Source organism: Capra hircus, chromosome 18 (genome assembly GCF_001704415.2).
Source record: "Capra hircus breed San Clemente chromosome 18, ASM170441v1, whole genome shotgun sequence".
NCBI classification, from domain to species: domain Eukaryota; kingdom Metazoa; phylum Chordata; class Mammalia; order Artiodactyla; family Bovidae; genus Capra; species Capra hircus.
In genome coordinates this window covers 36,821,713-36,844,693 of record NC_030825.1, presented here as the reverse complement: position 1 = coordinate 36,844,693, position 22,981 = coordinate 36,821,713, and the positions used below count along the sequence as shown (strand labels likewise).

General features: G+C 37.9%; 1 protein-coding gene across 2 annotated transcripts in view; it reads right to left on the bottom strand.

Moving 5' to 3' along the window:
* The window catches only part of NFATC3 (nuclear factor of activated T-cells 3), a 93,022-nt gene that overhangs the window by 30,757 nt on the left and 39,284 nt on the right, over window positions 1–22,981 (bottom strand). For both annotated transcript variants that reach the window (XM_018062183.1, XM_018062184.1), the window contains exons 4-6: window positions 11,729–11,928; window positions 5,207–5,379; window positions 2,506–2,646 (exon numbers count right to left, since the gene is read on the bottom strand). In XM_018062183.1, coding sequence (XP_017917672.1) covers window positions 2,506–2,646; window positions 5,207–5,379; window positions 11,729–11,928 — 514 coding nt within the window. The remainder of the gene's footprint in view (window positions 1–2,505; window positions 2,647–5,206; window positions 5,380–11,728; window positions 11,929–22,981) is intronic.

Here is a 22,981-nt window from a genome sequence, read left to right as displayed (position 1 = left end):
AAACAATTTATAGTTAAAAGGAAGTCAAAAAGCATGCAAACAAAATCTAACTTATTTAGTATCACAAGTTTATTAGCAAAAGGAATCTTTATCTCACTGACTTCTGTTATGAAAATGTCTACCCATGGGGAAAAAAATGTGAAGAAAGATCTTAGGCTACCTGAATTTTCAGGGCCTGCAGACTTTATTCTACTAAGTGATGTATGAAAATCTTCTGAGAACACCTCTACAAGGTGGCGGCCAACTTCTTTCTGCTTGTGTATATAAAGTAATGAGAAACTCATTTCCTAACCAAGTAACCTATTTCATCTTTGGATAATAACTGCTGCTAGAAAACTGCTCTGTCTTCATGATAGATAACATGTCTCCTTCGAGTACCCAACCTCTGGCCTAAGCACTACTCCTTGTAGCCACCCCCTAAAAATCTTGAGTGTCTCTGTGAGACAGTATTTCATGTTTAAAAGCATCTGTGTCTTCCTGTGTCTCCTTTTCTGCTGCCTAGCACCTCTAGTTCCGCATCTATTCCCTAAACGATATTTTAGCCCTCCTGGTCACTCTCCTTTGAGCAGTCTTCCAGTGTGACCATCTCCCTCCAAATGCATCAGGCTGAGGACTGAATAGACCAGGTGAGAAATGATTCAACATGACAGAGAATGACTGAGGCTCTTGTCGTCTTACATGGAGATGCTATGTCTCTGTGAATAAAAGTTATCCGAGGCAGCTACACTATAAAGAAAGTGTCTGACACTTCGCATGTGGCCAGCAAGTGTCCCTTAGTCTGCCCCATTTCCTACTGCCAAGCTCAAGCTCCCACACTGTGTACTCATGCAGCTGTTTTTTTTTTTTTTTAACCTCCAGCCCTTGCTATGTTAGTTTCCCCCTACCAGACTTCATTTTCTAGGATTGCTTGGCTTGTCAAGATCTTCTTAGAAACAGATGGTCTTGTGAATAATTTGCTAGGCTTTCCAGATCTGGGTCACCACAGATCTTTATTATCTGGCCAGCACATTTTGTGTCTCTTCATCACAAGTGACTTGTTTACCTGGGAAGCGCCCCATCTGCTACTACTGCTCGCATTCCAGTCTAATGTGCAGCTATTCTAAAGCATTCTTTTTATGTCATGGGCATTCACCCAGTGACAAAACCAAAGAAGTATCTTCACTGCTAGCATGACTTCATCTGGTCTGTGAAGACTCAGTGAAATGCCTTCCAGACTGTGACTATCACTTTCTACTCCAACAACTAAGTATGAGCTACCCTTGTGCACAAATGCTATGCCTACTCAGAATTACAGCTCAGTTCAGCAATCATCTGCTGGGTCTCAACTTGCCAGGCACTTTGGGTCGCTGAAGAAAGAGACAGGATACCCTACCTTCTGTCTGTGGATGAAAGGCAAATATAAACAGTTCACTATAATGAGATGTGGTGGTTACAATAATTAATAAAGAAGCATTCTGGATGTACTAGGAACACAGATGTCAGGGTCCTTATAACCGAGTCTTGGCTACTGTAAACACTGTGCAATGAACATGGGAGTGTGTATGTTTTTTTGAGACAGTATGTCTATTTTTTCCAGATAAATACCCAGAAGTGGAACTGCTGGATCATATGGCAATTCTACTTTAAATTTTTTGAGGAACCTCCAAAATATTTTCTGTAATGACTGCATCAGTTCACATTCCCACAAACAGTATTCAATTCCCTTTTGTTCACAGACTTGCCAGCACTTGTTTTTTCTAGCTTTTTTTTTAATAGCCATTCTAAGAGGTGTGAGGTGGTATCTATGGTTTTATGTCTTTCTTTTTGGGGGGGGGGGGGGGGCTTTGCTGGTCTTCACTGTGGCATGTGGGATCTAGTTCCCTGACCAGGGAAAGAACCCGAGACTCCTGCATTGAGAGAATGGAGTCTTAGCCACTGGACTACCAGGGAAGTCCCTCTCTATGGTTTTGACTTGCATTTCACTGATGATTAACAATGTAGAGAAAGAATCTTTGTATCTGTTGGCTCTCTATGTTCTTCTTTGGAAAAATGTCTACTGGGATCTTCTGCTTATTTCTTAATTGGGATTGTCTAATTTTTTACTATTGAGCAGTATGAGCTCTTTATGTGCTTTGAGGATGTTTTCTCTCCTTCAGTAGGCTGCTTTCTCACTTTGTGGATAGTTTTGTTGTGCGGCTTTTTAAGTTTGATGTAGTCCGTTTTATTTCTGCTGTTGCTGCTTTTGGTGTCAGATTCAAAAATTCACTGTCAAGACCTATGCCATGGCTTACTACCTAAGTTTTCTTCCAGTTTTACTGTTTCAGGTTTTACATTTAAGCCTTTAATCTATTTTGAGTTCATTTTTGGGTATGGTTTAAGAGAGTGGCCCAGTTCATCTATTTTATATAGAGTAGTTTGTATCTTCTTATCCCAAACTCCTAATTTATCCCTTTTCTCTCCTATCCCCTTTGGTAACCATAAGTTTGTTTTCTATGTCTGTGTCAACTCAAATCTTTTATTATTTACCTTGTCCTTTTTCAAGAAAGATGATTTTGGATTCTGGAAGAAAATTAGATCCCGTAACAATCATTTCATGACCTCCATTTACAGAACAACTGTTGATACTGTACTTCTCAATATGAGGAAGTTCTTGGGCAGACCTCTGAGCTGTTTTTTTAAGAGTGGAGAAAAATAAATACTAGTTTACAGTCTTTCACATGTAAATGACAAATTCTAGCTATAAAAGAAGAAAATTCTGAGCTTTTATAAAAGGCAGGACAATAGTAACCATATCTACTAAATAACTATGCTATTTAGAAAACAAAATACTTATTAGTCATGTGATTCGTACATTATCATTACTCTGTGACTATAGAGAAACTAATAAAGAGAAATTAATCAATGCCCACAACTTATGTTGACTTCAACACATTTACCTCATCCACTTTTCTCTTTTTAGTTTAATACATATCTTCCCTACAATTTGCCTTTTAAAGTTGGCAAATTTAATATAAGAAGAAAACTAAGTCCAAAGATGCATAATTATATTACACACAATTAAAAGAAGACAAGTTTCTAAAGGACAAACACCAAGTAAACCTTTCATCAAGAAAATAGCCAGATCATCAAGACATCAGGATTACATTTTGGACGATCTTCTGAATAACTAAACAAAGTATACATGTACACATTTCAACACAGAATTTTTAAAAATGAACATCAATATTTCTTAGTGTACTCTACCCTTCCTTCCCAGGATATGTGAACACAATTTGTCTTAAAGCCTGTAAGTCCTTGGTGAAATCGTTTTCTGATATCAACTGATTTCAACTGTTGTATTTTCTGGAGATCCTATTTTTAGCCTTTCTTTTCTTTTTTTAAAAAATGCTTGAGTTTCAAGCTATACTTCTTTTGACTGCTTAGGTTCTCTACGGGTTTATTCCCGTCAAAGGACTCAATAACTACGTTTCTTTCTGGATTAAAATAAAGTGTGGACTGTACTTTCTTCTTCATGTTTTGGAAACAGGTCTACTTTTAGTCCTACTACTTGGGTGGAAAATTGGTGGCTTTGAGGGTCAGCTGTGTTTTGTTTGGCCAAAACATTTTACAGAAATTTAAACAATTTGACTGCCTTTATGATGCATGCAGTCCCAGTTCACTATGTCTCTTCCAAGTATTTCATAGCAAGCCACAAAAGGTCTATGAACTGGGATCCTGGTCCCGTTCAAAGAGAATGTGTCATAGGGGATGGGTCTGGTTAGGATGAGCTACAACTTGGAAAGTACCAAGTATCAACCTAGATCTCAGAAAACATTTATGTCCCTATTTATGTTCTAAATGGCCCAACAGAGAAAGAGCATAAAAACAAGCACTGACCACCCTAGGGAGTAAGACTAATTATTTATAGTGGAAACTAACCATCACAAGTACATCTGCTGAACATATCAAACTGTATTCAGTAAATGGTATAGCCATAACAAAACATTATGCATGTGCTAAAAGTATTTTTGAATAATATTTAACAATATGAAAAAATGCCCATTATAAGTGAAAATACCAAATACTCTGTGTGTGTGCAGGCGCACACACACACACACCCAAAAAAACCCAAAAAATGGTTAATAGTGACTATCTCAGAGAAGTGACATTACAAAAGATTTTAATGCTACTCTTTATACCATTCTGTGTTTTCTATATTCTCAACAGTCACACATTAAGTTAATAAACTAAAAGAGAAAACAAAATAATTTTAGCATAAATTCATCTCAAAAACTCAAGCTACTCTATGAACTTAAAATTATTTAAATTATGTTGCTAAAAATTAGACAAATATATACTTAAATGGGCACTTGTCCAGCAGAGTAACAAAAACTGTGGCAACAAAAGCTGTTTCCAAGAAGAGGAATTAGCTGACTTCAAAATTTACTCTTCATTCTATACTTTTTTTTAGGTAAGAAGTGGATTTATTCAGATTCAGAGAGACGCACACTCCACAGATAGCATGGGCCACCACAGAGGGCAAATGCAGGGGCCTCACTCTATACTTTTATTCATTTTAAATTCTGTACCATATACCTGTATTATCTATTAAAAGTTAATACAAAAATTATGCCCTAAAGGATCTAAACCACAATCTCAGTATTTCAGTACTAACAGCTAACCTGCCTAAGGTCCACAGTTCTCAATCCACAGCTTGAGTAGATATTGGGTTCTAGGGCCTTTTTCAATTTCTTGGCCTTGAAAATCTGGGTAAAAGATACTCACTTTCTCAAGCTGGTGTAAATAAATTTATGATTAAAAGCCAAAAGACTGTGAGTCCATAGTTAGGTGAAGTGTCAGCTCATAAAGATAGGATCTTCCAACATTTTAATAAAACAAAGGTGACCAAGTAATAGTGACACTTAGCGTCAGACTCATAGCTTCATGATTTGGTCCTCAGGTGTCATCAAGCCCCCTTCCTCATTTACAGGTAAGAAAACTGTAGTCAAGGGAATAATGTCTATAGCCACCCAGGCTACCTAGGGTCAGATTATAATGCAAAGCCATTTCCTAACTCCAAGATCAGTACTTACTCCCACTACACATGTAGTTTATTTCTATATAATAAAATCACACCAGCTATCCAGACTCTGGGTTTCAGTTTACTTTTGATCTCAACATAATAAATAAAACAGAAAATAACCTTTTATAAACAAAATTTAAAAAACAGCATCACAAGCTGACTTACAGCATTCAACAGGTATAGAAGCTGTTTGCAGAGAAAGGACTTTTCCATTGGGCTGTGGGATGTGTACACGAAACACAAGTCGAACTCTAGTATTCTTTCTGCCAATATCAGTTTCTCCTTTTCGAAGTTCTATATCTGAATTTCGGAGTTTCAAAATACCGGCACAGTCAATACTAGTGGAAAAAAATATACAAGTATTATTGGCTTACTGAAATTAGTGGTTCCAAAATACTCAGCTAAACAGTTATTGTTAACTTGCCAGGCACAACCTAAAATCAGGTCAAAAAAGAAAGATATGACTGCTATTTTCTGCTATTTAAATTAGAATAGGATTAAAAATATTTTGCATGACAAATAATACTAAGTGTAGCAACTGACTGTAAAGAGGGCTGTCAATAATTCCTCCCCATGCTTGTATTCCCCACTCTTCCCATTAAGAGGCAGAGTAACGATGTCCCCTCTCCTTGATAGCGGGCCTTATGACACTTTCCTTTGACAAACAGAATGTGGCCAAGTGATGCTTTGTAAGTTACAAGTCTAGCCCTGAAGAAGCTCTGGAGCTTCCACTTTTGTTCTTTTGGAGCCCTGAGCCACAATGAAGAAGTCCAACTAGTATGCTGGAGAGAAAGGCCCAGATAATCCTCAACTACTCTGCACTACTCCAGCTGAGCTCCCAGCTGAAATCAGGTACACGAGTGATTCCAGCTAACACCACGGAATGGACCAGCTGAGTCCAGCCAACGAAAAGAATCATGAAAAATAATAAACAGTTACTACTTTAAGCCACTAAATTTTGAGGTGGTGTGTTATAGAATTAGATAAGTGAAATATAAAGTGAAAGGCTCTAATTCTATACATATAACTTAGCCCAGAAAAGATTAATTTATAGGACCACAAATAAGTCATTAATAATATATTAAAACTTTTATATATGTTTATTAATAAAAACAACTCATCAGGCTTGAACCAGAAAAGCTCAAGAAGAATTTGAAAAATATATTTTCACCTTCAGAAAGGAAAAGAAATTTCTAAAAAAGTAATATTTTTGAAAATAAACATTTTTATTTATAAATAAACTGTATTTAGCTAATATTGAAAAACTGTACCTTAGCTCAAAACAGTACTGATCAAATTTTATCAAGGTAGTATTCATGCTAATATGCCAAATGAGTATCTGGTGGGAAATACCAGAGATAATCCATTTTTATTGAGTTTCAAGGGAAGGTATTTTAGCAGAGAGTTAAGTTTCTAGCAGATGATGTGGAGTATCAGAAATGACCATCTTAAACTCTGACTAAGCAATGCGAAAAAAGAAAAAAGCAACCAAACCAACAAAACCTAAATTTATAGGAATGAAAGTGACTATTAATTTCTGCTTACAACACAATTATATTCTAGATCAGAATATAACACTGCCACATCCATATTCATCAAGTTCTAAATCAAGGAGGAGTTATGAGTAGGGTAAGGCAATGAATAACAGCATACTATATTTAAAGCATCTTGTTGAGTGGTTCTATGGTTTATGGGTTGAATATCAGTCTTAATTAAAGGATATTACCCATACAAGATAGATTAGGTTTGAAATGACCAAATTTATGGGAAAGCAGGCAGAACAAAGGGGCTATTTCCCAATCTTCCCCCACACTACTGTTCTGTAAGAATAGTAGAGCTTTTTTTCTTTCTTTTGGTTGCATCACACAGGATACTAGATCCCTGACTAGGGATAAAACTGGCACACCCTGCAGTGGAAGTTGCTGTTCAGTCGCACAGTCGTATCAAACTGCGACACCATGGATTGCAGCACACTAGGCTTCCCTGTCTTTCACCATTTCCCAGAGCTTGCTCAAACTCATGTCCACTGAGTTGGTGATGCCATCCAACCATCTCATCCTCTGTCGTCCCCTTCTCCTCTTGCCTTCAATCTTTCCCAGAATTAAGGTCTTTTCTAATAAGTTGGCTCTTCGCATCAGATGGCCAAAGTATTGCAACTTTCAGCATTAGTCCTTCTAATGAATATTCAAGATTGATCTCCTTCCTGTCCAAGGGACTCTCAAGAGTCTTCTCCAACACCACAGTTCAAAAGCATCAATTCTTTGGCACTCAGCCTTCTTTATGGTCCAACTCTCACATCCACACAACTAATGGAAAAACCACAGCTTTGACTAGATGGACCTTTGTTGGCAATAACGTCTCTGCTTTTTAATATGCTGTCTAGGTTTGTCACAGCTTTTCTTCCAAGGAGCAAGGGTCTTTTAACTTCATGGCTGCAGTCACCATCTGCAGTGATACTGGAGCCCAAGAAAAGAAAGTCTGTCACTGTTTCCATTATTTCCCCATCTATTTGCCATGAAGTGATGGGACTGGACGCCATGAGCTCCATTTTTTAATGTTGAGTTTTAAGCTAACTTTTTCACTCTCCTCTTTCACTTTCATCAAGAGGTTCCTCAGTTTCTCTTCGCTTTCTGCCATAAGGGTGGTGTGTCATCTGTGTATCTGAGATTATTGATATTTCTCCCAGCAATCTTGATTCCAGCCTGTGCTTCATCCAGCCCTGCATTTCACATGATACACTCTGCATATAACTTAAATAAGCAGAGGGACAATATACAGCCTTGACACACTCCTTTCCCAATTTGGAACCAGTCTGTTGTTCCATGTCCTGTTCTAATTGTTGCTTCTTGACCTACATACAGGTTTCCCAGGAGGCAGGTAAGGTAGTCTGGTATTCCCATCTCTTTAAGAATGTTTCACAGTTTGTTGTGACCCACACAGTCAAAGGCTTTGATTCCACTAGCTTTGTTCATAATGATGCTTCCTAAGGCCCACTTGACTTCACACTGCAGGATGTCTGGCTCTAGATACGTTATCACACCATGGGTCATTAAGATCTTCTGTGTATAGTTCTGTGTATTCTTGCCATTTCTTCTTAATATCCTCTGCTTCTGTCCATACTGTTTCTGTCCTTTATTGTTCCCATCTTTGCATGAAATGGTCCCTTGGTATCGCTAATTTTCTTAAAGAGATCTCTAGCCTTTCCCATTCTACTGTTTTCCTCTATTTCTTGCATTGTTCACTTGGGAGAGCTTTCTTATTTTTCCTTGCTATTCTTTGGAACTCTGGATTCAGATGGGTATACCTTTCCTTTTCACCTTTGCCTTTCACTTCTCTTTTCTCAACTATTTGTAAGGCCTCCTCAGACAACCATTTTGCCTTTGCGCTTTTCTTTTTCTTGGGGATGGTTTTGATCACTGCTCCTATACAATGACATGAACCTCTGTCCACAGTTCTTCAGGCACTCTCTACCAGATCTAATGCATTGAATCTATTTGTCACTTCCACTGTATAATCATAAGGGATCTGATTTAGGTCATACTTGAATGGCTTAGTGGTTTTCCCTACTTTCTTCAATTTAAGTCTGAATTTGTTCCTTCTGATCTATTCCAGGCAGGTAGAGTCTGTCACCTATGGTTGGGGAAGGGAACAAGAATCTTGACTACCACCTCTATTTCATGTCTGGATCCTACAGTTCTGATAATTTCACATTACTTGGTACATAAGGCTTTCTTAAATTCCTGAAAATCTGTCTTAGAAACTCATGTACTCTGTTTTCTTTAATTTATTGATTTATACATTATTAAAAAAAATGATTTGAGGCATTTTACAACATACAAATAACGTCAAGAAGAAAGAAATAGAAAAAAAATTTAAATAGAAGAAACAGGAAATAAATATATCCCAAATCTAACGTTATGTGAATTACTATAATTACTATAATTGAGCTTGATCATGAACTTCCAGGAAGCTGAGGCAAAAAATAATGATGATAAAGTTTTTGTAGGTCTCTCCTTGTCTGGTAAAGTCTACTGCTTAAAATATCCAGAGGAATGAATGGAAACATGGCCTGCAAACTGTCACCTAAGAAGCAATTTTATGAATTCTTAGAAAAAAATAGTTCAAAGTTGATTTTCAAATTCCCCTCTGCATCTGAATAATAGTATTTTCATGTGTTTTTGATGCTAAATGAGAAAGATCCTAGGGAATTCCCTGGTCATCCTGTGGTTAGAACTCTGTGCTTCCACTGCCAAGGACCTGGGTTTTATCCCTGGTTGGGGAACTAAGATCCCGTAAGTCTCATGGTGCAGCTAAAAAAAATTTTAAAAGATCCAAGAGTAAAAGGGAGGAAGGGAGGAAGCCTTCTTGCATTCTCATTAGAGACTGGCCACCTCACCTTATTTGAAAATGGGTCAAATAGGATGCCTGGAAACAGAGTCAACAAAAAGAGTTTTGCTCATGTACCTGAATAAGGATCAGCTGAGAATACAAAGTTCTTTTTATATACCGCAGAACACAAAAACATAAGAGTACAGACTATCAGCTAACAGTGCCCCAGTCATGAAAAAACTCCTATTTTACCCATGTAGTGACTTAGTAGGACTGAGTTCTCAAGTACTACTGACTTGAACAAAGCAGGCAAAGATAAGGTTTTATTTAAATCTATATTGTCTTTTCCGCTAGTAAGTAGATAAAAAGCAATTCTTATTTTATAATTGTACAGTTATATCATAAATTACCATGTCTTCAGGGGTATATTCAATTAAATAAAAATATAAATTTAAAAGAGGAGAGCCTGAGACTGAAATCTGATTTTAATAGGACTATTCTTCCAATAGCCTGGGACAGATATCAATGCCATCTTAAGAAAGACCTATATTATAGTTTGAAACAATTTCTCTAAAAAAGTCACTGTAAGTTTCACATACCTGGTTGTGGCAAAGTAATAGTTGCCTACTAAATACCCTTTTTCTGTTTTTCTTAGTAACAGACCCCTATCTTTTTAGGGGTGGCAATGTACTCAGGTTAAAACAAAACAAAACATATCCAGGTCTTCCCTATATACAAGGATGATCAACGAGATGCAATAAAAGTGTTGGGTAAGTTTCTGGGAAAAGCTCTTTAAAGAGGCCTGACTCAGATGAAAATTCTCTCCCACCCTTCCTCCTACCCCTTCTTCCTATTCCTTCTAGGATTACAGTTATGATGGTAAGAGCTCCAGCCGCCACTGTGGATCATGAGATAATCTTGAGGATGAAAACTACACCCTAAAAATAGCAAAGAAAAAACAGAAGGAGCTTGGGGCCCCAATGACTTATGGAGCCACTATGCCAGCCCTAAAATGCCTGTCTGTATATTTCTTTTGCAGAAAGAAAAATTAAACCTCTCGCTGTTTAAGCCACTGCACTTCAGGTTTCTATTACAGGTACTATACATTCCTAACTAATCCACTTGAACAAAACTCTATTGCATTCTCATCCAGAATTTGGCAAAATCTCATTTTATTTGGATATGGATAAAATGGGACATCTGAAAGCAGTCAAAAGTTTTTTTTAAGGAAACTTATCAATCACAATTGTACTGCAATTATTTACTGCCAGCACGCCACTCCACTACTCTTGCCTGGAAAATCCCATGGACGGAGGAGCCTGGTAGCCTGCAGTCCATGGGGTCTCGAAGAGTTGGACACGACTGAGCGACTTCACTTTGACTTTTCACTTTCATGCATTGGAGAAGGAAATGGCAACCCATTCCAGTGTTCTTGCCTAGAGAATCCCAGGGATGGGGGAGCCTGGTGGGCTGCCATCTATGGGGTTGCACAGGGTTGGACACGACTGAAGCGACTTAGCAGCAGCAGCTATGAAATTTAAAGACACTTACTCCTTGGAAGGAAAGTTATGACCAACCTAGATAGCTATTCAAAAGCAGAGACATTACTTTGTCAACTAAGGTCCATCTAGTCAAGGCTATGGTTTTTCTGTTAGTCAGGTATGGATGTGAAAGTTGGACTATAAAGAAAGCTGAGAGCTGAAGAACTGATGTTTTTGAACTGTGGTGTTGGAGAAGACTCTTCAAAGTCCTTTGGACTGCAAGGAGATCCAACTAGTCCATCCTTAAGGAGATCAGTCCTGGGTGTTCATTGGAAGGACTGATGTTGAAGCTGGAACTCCAATACTTTGGCCACCTGATGTGAAGAGCTGACTCATTTGAAAAGACCCTGATGCTGGGAGGGATTGAGGGCAGGAGAAGGGGACGACAGAGGATGAGATGTTGGATGGCATCACCAACTCAATGGACATGGGTTTGGGTAGACTCATGCAGTTGGTGATGGACAGGGAGGCCTGGTGTGCTGTGGCTCATGGGGTCTCAAAGAGTTGGACACGACTGAGCGACTGAAATGACTAGACTGTGGGCTACTGAAAAAAGTTCACATATTTGTGTCTCTATCAACTAGCATGATGCTTGGCTGGTAAATACATGGTCATAAACTTTTGCTGAATTGAATTTTCTTTATGGAAATATGATACCAACCTTAGCAAATATACTCTATTTATAAAATGTTATTCAGTTAATTCAGAATAGTGACTATTTTATTTTTGTGCCATAAATATAAAAATAAATATATTTTCTTCTGAAAATTATTTCAGGAAAAGAAAAAACAGTCCATTTCAGGATGTTTCAAGATACCTGGCTGACATATTGTTTTCAGGAAGAAGTGGAATTTCCAGAACCTTTGTGCTGGCAATTATTATCTCTTGGCTTGCAGTAGCAACTGTCTTCCCAGTGATTCGATGCACCTGGTAAAATGCATGAGGCCGTAAGTATCGGTCGTCTGCTGTTCCAATAAACATCTGTAGATTTATTGGCTTTTCACTGTAGCCCAGGAGCTAATTTGGAAAAGCAAACACAGAAAAATAACAACTTATTATCCATGCATTTTACAGTAAGTTTACAACAATAAGTCTTGTATCATATACTATTGATACATAAAATGTTATCTCAACAGTCAAAACAATAGGTGAACAACCCTCTAAACTACAGAAATATTTTAAAAGTTATAAAATGCTGGGAAAACAAAGGGATGAGGGGGTTTCAGGGGATTTAAAGTTACATCAACCTAAATTCTGAAAAGCCTTGATAAAGTGCTATGTAGAATATAAAAGAAATGTTGATTCTGTGCTCTAGGCAACATTAACCATCCAGATCAGACTTAAACATCAGCATATGTGGGAAGGTCCCCTATCAGGCTATTAAAATCAGAGACACTTTTAGTAGAAATGACCTAAAAAGTCCTTTTCCATGTTTCCAACTTAAGAATTTCAACTGACTTTAAAAGCTAGGCTACTTGACTTTCTTTGGTACTCTTCGGCTATTGCCTGGGTTAAAACAGCTACACAGGACGAAGAAGGGTGATGGCCAGGAGGTACTGGAGGTAAAAATCATGACCACAGGAAAAGAGGCAGTTAAAAGAAACAGCCTAAAGCACTCAGGGTGACCCCTGTGTTCAGTCTGATGGCTGAGTAGCACCCATTGGACCTGCCGTCGTGCAGACAGCAACTATGTGTGCTATGCTGTGCTGAGTCACTCAGTCGTGTCCAACTCTTTGCAACCCCACGGACTGTAGCCCACCAGGCACCTCTGTCCATGAGGATTCTCCAGGCAAGAATACTGGAGAGGATTGCCATGCCCTCCTCCCGGGGATCTTCGCAACCTAGGGGTCGAACCCAGGTCTCCCACATTGCAGGCAGATTCTTTACCTTCTGAGCCACCAGAGAAGCCCAACAGCAACTATACACTGCAACAAATATAAAGAATGACTTTGAAAGGAAGGAAAGTTCAAAGTAAAGATACTAGAAACAAACTGGCACATGTAAAAAGAAAATAAGGGAAGGTGTGTTTCCTGTTTTTAAGGCTTTAATCTGAGGGAAAGCCACAGTCCATGCTTTAACAGTATGGCTGAAACTACCAAAGAAATCTACAGTCTGAAGGGCTTGAAGAAACAAGGATGGAGCCTGTCATAACCTCTGGAAAGTACAGGCAAATCCCAGAAAAGAGAGCCAGAGAGGGGGTGCTCCAAGTTATATATATATATATATATATATATATATATACACACACACACACACACACACACACACTTCGCCCAGTTCTTTGACTGACCTGTAAACCATTCATAACAGGACAGACTCAAGCAGCCTAAGGCTAAAATAACTGAAATGAGATAATGAGCTACCACCAAGCACAGGGAGACAGGTTTTACAGGTTGACTCCAACCAAGTTAAGTGCCTGCTTAAACAAAAAAATTCAACATTTGTTGGGAGTACATATGGGTGTGCATTTATATTTGATTTGATGTTTTTCATCAAAGTTGTATGAGTTCTTCACATAATCTGAGTATTAATCCCTTGCAGATATGTGATCTACAAATACTATCTCCCATTCTGCAGGGTATTTTTTTCACTTTCTTGGTTGTGTCCTTTGACACACAGAAGTTTTTTAAATTTTACCTTCTGCCTTTGTGCATGCTCAGTCATGTCCAACTCTGCATACCTGGACTGTAGCCCACCAGGCTCCTCTGCCCCTGATTTTCCTAGGCAAGAATACTAGACAGGGTTACCATTTCCTACTCCAAGGGATCTTCCCGATCCACGGATTGAACCCACGTCTCTTGTGTCTCCTGCATTGGCAGGTGGATTTTTAACCAACTGCACCACCTGGAGAGACCCTTTTTAATTTTGATGGAGTCTAATTTGTTTCTTTTGTTGCTTGTGCTTTAGCTATCATACTTAAGAAACCACTACCAAGTCCAATGTTGAGAAGATTTTCCTCAAGTTTTCCTCCAAGATTTTATAGTTTTAGGTCTTACATTAGGTCTCTGATCCACTGAGTTAATTTTTGTATATCATAAAAGGCAAGGATTCAACTACATTGTCTTGCTTGTGGATATCTAATTTTTCCAGCGCCATCTGTTGAAAAGACTCATTTCTCCCACTGAATGGTCTTGAAACCCCACCAAAAATTAATTCATCATATATGTTAAAACTTATTTCTGGGCTTTCTATTCTACTTCATTGGTCTTTATGCCAGCACCATACTGCTTAAAATACTGTAGTTTTGTAGTATGTTACAAGTCAGGGAGAGGAAACCCTCCAACTTTATTCTTCTTTTTCAGGATTGTTTCAGCTACTTGAGGCCCCTTGCAATTCGACATGAATTTGAGAATATGCTTTTCCATTCTGCAAAAAGGACTGTTGGAATCTGGCAAGTACTGAATTAAATCTGTAGATTTCTTTGGGGAGCACTGATATCTTAATTAAGTCTCCTTCCCATGAAAATGGGATGTCTATTTTTGTTCCAAGTATACTTAGATTTTATTTTTACTTTATATTTTGTAAACAATATTGTTTAAGTAGACCATTTTTTAAAGTCTTTATTGAATGTGTTGTAATATTGCTTTCTTTTTTTTTTTTTTGGCCTGGAGACACATGGGATCTTAGCTCCTCAACCAGGGACTGAACTTGCACCCTCTGCACTGGAAAATGAAGTCTTAACCACTCAATTGCCAGGCAAGTCCCTATTTTTACTTTATATATATATTTTAAATTACTTCATATATTTCCATTTAGTTTTCTTTCAGCAATATTTTATAATTTTCAGCATACAAGTCTTATATATTTCTCCTTGGTTACATTAATTCCTAACTATTTCTTTTAGATGCTATTGTAAGTGAAACTGCTTTCTTAATGTCCTCTTTGGGTTGTCTATCACCTATATGTGCTTCCCCGGTGGTTTATATAGTAAAGAATCTGCCTGCAATGTGGGGACCTGGGTTCGATCCCTGAGTTGGGAAGATCCCCTGGAGAAGGGAACTAGCTACCCAGCCCAGTATTCTGGCCTGAAGAATTCCATGGACTGAAAATAGTCCATGGGGTCGCCAAGAGTCAGATACGACTGAGCAACTTTCACACAGAAATACACAGAAACACAGCTGCTTAAGTATGCGTTGATCTCCTGCCCAGAAACTTCCCTGAACTAATTTATTAGCTCTAGCAGCTTTCTTGGGGATTATTCAGGATTTTTAAAGTAGAAGAGCATGTCATCTGTTAATAGAGATAATTTTACCTTTTCCTCTCCAATTTGGATGTCTTTTATTTTTCTTGCCTAATAACTCTGGCTAGAACTTCCAGCACAAATACTGCATTAGCGGTGACAAAAGCAAGCAACCTTGTCTTGTTCCTGATCTTAGGGGAAAAACTGGCAGTCTTTTACCAGGATGATGTCAGCTGTGGGCTTTTCATAAATGACCTTGATCATGTTAAGGACTTCCCCACTTTTCCTAGTTTGCTTGGGTGTTTTTGTTTTTTTAATGAAAGCTGTTGAATTTTATCAAATGCCTTTTCTGTGTCAACTGAGATGATCATGTGGTTTTTATGCCTTCATTCTATTAATATGATAACAACTGATTTTCATATGTTGAATCACCCTCTGCATTCTTGAGGTAAATCCCACTTGGTCATGCTGTATAATCCTTTATAAAAAAATATTTATTCATTTGGCTGCATTGGGTCTTAGTGGTGGCTTGCAGGTGTACTTCCCCCATAGTATGTGGGATCTCTGTTCTCTGGCCAGGGATCAAAAACACTCCCCTACATTACAAGGATTCTTAACCACTGCACCACCAGGGAAGTCCCTGTATAATCCTTTTAACGTGTTGTTGGATTCGGTTTGCTAGTTTTTTTGTTGAGGATTTTTGTCTTATATATTTTAGGGATATTGTTCTTGTAGTTTTCTTGTATCTTTGTCCTTATTATCCTTTCAATTAAAAGATTTTTTCCACATCTCTACTGGAATTCCTTCATCCCTTCACATATTTAGCCCACCTTTTCTACTAGCTAATTTAGCATTTTTATCACTGTTATGTCAAAGTCTCTTTCTGATAAGTCCAACCCAGATGTAGGGCCAGATTTGGGCCACCTCTGGGTCTGCTTCTACTGACTGCTTTCTCTTCACTGTAGTTCACAGTTTTTTTTTTTAATATATAATTATGTATTTATTGAGTTTTGGCTTTGCTGGGTCTCTGTTGCTACACTGGCCTTTCTCTGGATGCAGTGAGTGGGGGCTACTCTCTAGTTGCAGCGCGCAGGCTTCTTACTACAGCGGCTTCTCGCGGCAGAGCACAGCTCTAGGGAGTGCAGGCTTCAGTAACTGTGGCACACGGGCTCAGGAGCTGCAGCTCCCCGGCTCCAGAGCACAGGCTCAACAGCTGTGGCACACAGGCTTAGTTGCTCTGCAGCATGTGGGATCATCCTGGATCAGGTGCTGAACCCGTGTCTTCTGCACTGGCAGGCAGATTCTTTACCACTAAACCACCAGGGAAGCCCTGGTTCACACTTTCTCGTGTGTGTATGCATTGTTTAACATATACTAGACATTTTGTATAAAAGAACTCTAGGAATTGAAGTAGAAAATATTTATCTCCAGAGAGAGGCATGCTATTTTAAAAAATTTTTGTATTTGATCAGGTCACAGTTCTTAAGCTGTCTCAGCTCTACTACCACAGCTTTAGTCAGATTCCTCTGCTTTGGAGTGGTGGTTTACATGGCACCTGGTGGGGAGGTCCATGCAATCTTCACTTCTACTTCTGGACCTAAGTGCCCCGGGAAGAAAATTTGCCAAGGGCACAGTATGATAACATAGACTGCATAAAGTTTATTTTTCAATAAGCACAGTGGAGAAGCTCTTCAAGGCAGTGGAGTTTCTGGTGCCCTTACCCCAAGCACTGTCTCTACAAGCTGTGAATGCTGAGTCAGAGTCAGTCATGTTTTCACTAGAGCAAAACTGAGAAGGGTGGCTGGACACTGTTTCAGGCCACATAGCTTTCAAACCTGAGATTTTACAAGCTACTTAATAACATTAAAAGAAATTCTCTTCTATTTGTCTATTATGGTTTTGTAAAGCATCCTGACATATGATATCAACAGAGTGCCTAGTACAGTGCTTGGCATGTAGCCAACAAATGTTAGCTATCAGTGTGCATCTGGAGTCTATGTATGGAATCTAGTCAGAGTTTCAAATTTATTTGATTATTATGTTGTCCTTCAGGTGAGTGTTTTACTCCCTCAGGCTTGCCTATCCCTGGCTTTACACTAGAGTCTGTAACCAAGCAACATGATAATTTATTGATTATCCTCCTCTACCCAGGAAAGGACATGAACTTTTTTGCCTATTATCAGAAAAAAAGGATTTGCTCAAGATGGTTTTCAGTCCTGTAACATTTAGAGAAGCAAATAAAGCCTGGACCATTGCAACAGCCTTATAACTGCTCTCCCTGTTCTTACTCTTGCTCGATAGCCTGTTTTCTGTCAAGGAGCCAGAACAAATGTGTAACATTAACCGGATAACTTTACCTCCCTGCTCAGAACTCTCTAGTGGCTTCCTTCCACACTAAGAACTAAATTCAAATGCCCTACAAATATTTACAAGTCCTATGTGATCTGGGCCCTAGATAATCTGCTGCCTTACCTTCTCCTACTCTCTCCCTTCCACAGTCTGTTCTGATCATCCTGACCTTATTGCATGAACCACTTAAGCTCATTCGGACCCTCAGGAGCTTCACACTTAATATTTATCCCTTTGGAATATTCTTCCCTCTGATCGTCACATTACCTCATTGCTTCAGCTTGCACTCAAAGGTCAGCTCCTCAGAGAAAACCACCCTATCTGAAACATCGTATTTCACCCCTTTATCCTGTTTTATTATTTTTCATAGTATTTATTATGATTAAAAGTATTTTATATATTTGTTTATATCTGTTTGCCTCAGTACCACATAAGTTTCAAAAAGGCAAAAACTCTGTTTTGTTTACCACTCTATCTTTTCCTCTTTTTATTGAGGATGTGTTATGAAAATATCTATATCAAATGTCACTGCTTCAGCCAGTATTATATAGCTAACACTAAAATAAAGAACAAAGTGGCATGCATTAAATTTTAAGGAATTAGTGAAGACATTTAAAGGCAGAAATTTATTAATCATAATAATATAGGAAATAGGGAAGTACATGATAACAAGCAATTAACGCTCTGTTTAGGAAAGAAAAGACAAAATCATGGAAACCAGCTAAGAGGCTAAAGCACTAAAATCATGTGTACTCAAAATTTAAACAAGGACAGAAGTGAGAACATGAATAGAAAATAGGAATGAAGATGGATTAATGCAATAAATCTTTCTTATGAGACCCTGAAGAGATTTTTATAACTGACTACATAGAACAATAAAGAGAAGGGAACAAAGAAATTAGAAGTTCTGAGCTTCAGTACGCAGGAGAATGACGGTATCCCTAGCAAATAAAGAAATAAAGAAGTCACTTATTTAGAATAGGTTTGGAGAAAGATAAGGTCATGTCTTCAATGTTAGTCATGCTGCAGTCAAGGTAATGGTGAGATATCTAGATGGAAATATGAGGCTATATAACACATACATTCTTTTAGCCTAGCCATAGCGCTACTGCACAGTAACAAAATTATATACTCTACTATGCTTTAAAAGGATGACTGAAATGCTTTCTGTTTCTTATTCTGACATGATGAGTAGAACGATGACATCATGACAACATGAGTATACACTGTGAAAGTTTCAGTACTCACAGCTCCTGAAACACTACTAAGTTTTAACTCTATCACCGATTTGTACCTCCCTGAGCAGCAGTATCAAATGATCAGAGTGCCAGTATACTCTCTATCTTAACTACTCTGCCACTGTTGCACAAAAAATAGCCACAGACGACTGAGGTGCACTACAGGTATTTAATGCAAAGAGGCCAGAAATCCAAATTCCTATCACTTCATGAGATACTCACTGTTCTTCAAATACCTATCAATGCATGAGATAATCATTGTTTTTCAAAGAGCAGAACTAGCCTGTGTTGCACAGAACTTCAGAATGTCCCATCATGTATATATATTTATACAGAAAAGTTTGTGAACTTGGAACTCAACTCCTTAGAATATATGAGTATCACCCAAATCACAGGTTTAACACATAAGAATTTCTCATGAATATAACTGCTATGTAAATTGAAGAAACTTAAGCAAGAGTTGATCATTTCAGAAAATCATGTCATTGTCAGTAATGCCACTCACTTGTGGCATTCAGGCTGCTGATCAACACATCTGCCTTTGTGCCTGCAACACTGTAGTGATGCTGTAGGTACAAATATCTAGCTACTTTATTATGTTTTATACAGTTGTTACCGCTTCCTTTATGGCTCATCTGGCAAAGAATCTGCCTGCAATATGGGAATCCAGGGTTCGATTCCTGGTTTGGGAAGATACCCTAGAGAAGGGAAAAGCTACCCACTCCAGTATTCTGGCCTGGATAAGTCCATGGACCGTATAGTCCACGGGGTTGCAAGCTGACCACTGAAGAATTGATGCTTTTGAACTGCAGTGTTGGAGAAGACTCTTGAGAGTCCCTGAACTGCAAGGAGATCAAACCAGTCAATCCTACAGGAAATCAGTCCTGAATATTCACTGGAAGGACTGATGCTGAAGCTTCAATACTTTGGCCACCTGATGCGAAGAAATGACTCACTGGTAAAGACCCTGATACTGGGAAAGATTGAAGGCGGGAGGAAAAGGGGACAACAGAGGATGAGATGGTTGGATGGCATCACCAACTCAATGGACATGAGTTTGAGTAGACTCCGGGAGTTGGTGATGGACAGGGAGGCCTGGCATGCTGCAGTCCATGGGGTTGCAGAGTCGGACACAACTGAGAGATTGAACAGTTGTTACCAAGCCTTTTCATTTTGAAACATAACTTTTTGCTATAATTTAGTTTTCTAAATTTCTTCAATATTAAAGCATTATATTGATATTTCTAAAATTATATTATGTAGGCTGATTATATTATCTTTGCATTTCCATTTCAGATAAATAAAGTAGCATTATAAAATATTTGTTTAAAATTTTGAGAGTGAGGTTGGGTCTGATAAGAGTTGAGAACCACTGGTCTAGAATATTTGCAAGTCAAGAGGCACAAAGGTATTTTATCTTGCACCAGTTTGCCTAAAAGCAAATCCTCCAGTCTCCTGTCTAGGGAACATAAACCTTTAGAAGTCAAGAGGAGTTAGAAGTCTCTCTATTCAAGACACAGACTTTCATCATGCCTCCTCTTTCAGCCCCATACCACTTTCTGTATAAAACCACAACCCTGCCTTCAGTTATTCTAGAACCTAGAACTTCTTTTTCACACTCTCTAAAGAAAAAATTTCCAAAATTCTCCCAAGGTAAGCCAGTGGTTATTGCTTGGTTATATACCACATAAGAAAGGAAAAACTGTGACGTTTGCTTGTTTTGTAAATCTTCAACCAGTTCTTCTGTTTTCAGCCTCACCTCACACCCCACTTTCAGAGGTATCAGTGCTTCAACCCCTTGAGCCTTCCCAAAGTTCTTCAGTGTAAAATGATTTCTGGTTCTTATGTAAAATGATTTCTCCAACCAACAAGCTTAAGCTTTAACTGCTTAATGTCTAATGAAGGTAAATACATGTGTTTAATCTAGTATATTGAACTAGAAATTGCAGTTTCCTGTAAATACTTAAATATTGTGTATTTAAGAAATCTATTAATAGTAGCTGTGATATCTTTTTACATCTTGGTATAAACAAGTTAATAAATTTTAAAGCTTTAAATGAATGGAAAATATTCCATAAAATGATAAAATGTCAGTATGATTACAGTAGGAAAAAAAGCCTAAATAAATCACTAACTAAAGAAGAAATAGTAAAAATGAGGGCATAGATGTACATATGCACACAAATAAAGTTCGATCATTTTTCCCTTTTGGTTTGTATGGAGGCAGATGGGTTAAGTGACGATGCAGAAACAGATTCTTTCACATTTTGACCCAGAGGTGAAAAAATAAAGATAGAGAGTGGAGATACACTTTAACTAAATTAGTTCATTTAATTCTAAACCTCCCATGGAATTTTTGCCATTTTCTTTATAGATGAAGAATCTGAAGCTAAGAAAGGTTAAGGAACTACCCCCAAATTCATGGTTAACCATCCTCTCTGCTATACTTCCTGCTTTTTCATGTTTAATCCTACATTAAACAAATTACTCTATGGAACCAAGTGTTCACATAGTGGAAGAAAAAGTAACAACTTTACCACTTGCCCCAAAGTACTGTGAAGAGGACAGCGTCCATTTTGTCATCTCCAGAGCCTAGTATAGCACCTAGCATGTTACAGGCATCTAATCATTGCTGAATGAATGTATTTTAGAATGAGAGAGTACAATTTGGTGGAACAAAATGACACCAGGTCAACAGAATTATTTAAATAAGAATTACAGCCACTAAAGTGATTACTTTAAATGAAGTAGTAAAATCTAAAATAGAAAATATAAATTAAAAATTTTATTACTAACTATAAAGTTACCCAAATATCACATAACATACCAGTAAGTACTATTCAACATATTCCAAAGTATGCCAGTCGTATTAGATGACTCATATTAATACCAGTTTGGCAAAGACATAAGCCACCTGTCCTTTATATTTGATAGTAAAATGAGCCAGTGATGGAGGAAGGTAATCAGGCATATAAAATTTCAAAGGGAACATATTTCATAATACATAGTTCAGCCAACATCTGCTCCAAGCATATATACTACAGCATAGGAAAAACAGGGCATCTTGTTTGCATTTCAAGGATTTTAAAAGAACATCAAATTAATTAAGACTATTATCCGATCCCATCCCATTTGTTACAGGAAACAAATTATTGTTACTGTTAACACTACTCTAAAATATTTCTTTTAGTATCAGGACACTTCTCTTCAGATCACCTTCTGGGCTGTAGAAGAAAGTAAGCTGTCTGTTATGATTCTGTACGTTTCCATAGCAAAGGTCTGTGTGTGCTTAATTTAACTAAAGCTGGAGGGTTAAAGCCTGAAGGTCACTACAGGACAGACTAGAGCAGCTTCAAAAAGGGGAGTTCTATTATCAGTTCTGCTACATTACTTGGAGGGAGGGGATCTGAATATATTAATATTAGAAACATGATATACAATGTAGAGATGCTAAAAATTCGAAACTTCCATAATATCAACTGCTTAAAACTGTAAATGTGCATATACCAATATCATATAAAAAGTCATTACCTGGAAACGAATCTTAGTATACGATGAGTACAAAGTCTAGTTATGGAAAAAAATACTATAATCTCCATCTTAAATTTCAGTAACATTTAGGATAAGACTCAAAATATTTACTCCTTTATAAAATTTATCACTGTATAACAAAGTATGTGTCTAGTTTTAAGCGATATTATCCCATATGTAGATTCAAGTAACCACTGTAACAGTCAGGATCCAGAACTCCTCATTACCACAAAGGAAGGCTCTTGTGCTACCCCTTTATATTCATAATCTTCAACCAGTTCTGGTTCCCTGGCAACCACTAATCTAGTCTCCATTTCTACTAACAGTGTCTCCATTTCTACTAACAGTGTCACATATACAAATGGAATCACAATATTGTAACCATTTGAGACTGCAGCCTGGCTTGCTGCAGTCCATGGAGTTGCAGAAAGTCAGACACAAATAAGTGACTAAACAACAACAAATACTTACTGAGCATTTATTAGGTTCTTTACATGCAACATTTCATTTGATCCCCCTTAACTCTTAACTAGGTGTATTATCATCCTCATTTTAAGAAAAAGGAACCGGAGGTAAGGTTCCATTCATAATTAACCTCTATCACATCACAGGTTAATCTTATCTACAGAAAGTGTTAGGCGCTCAGTCATGTCCAATTCTTTGTAACCCTGTAGACTGTAGCCTGCCAGGCTTCTCTGTCCATGGGATTCTCCAGGCAAGAATACTGGAGTGGAAAGCCATTCCCTTCTCCAGGGGATCTTCCCGACCCAGG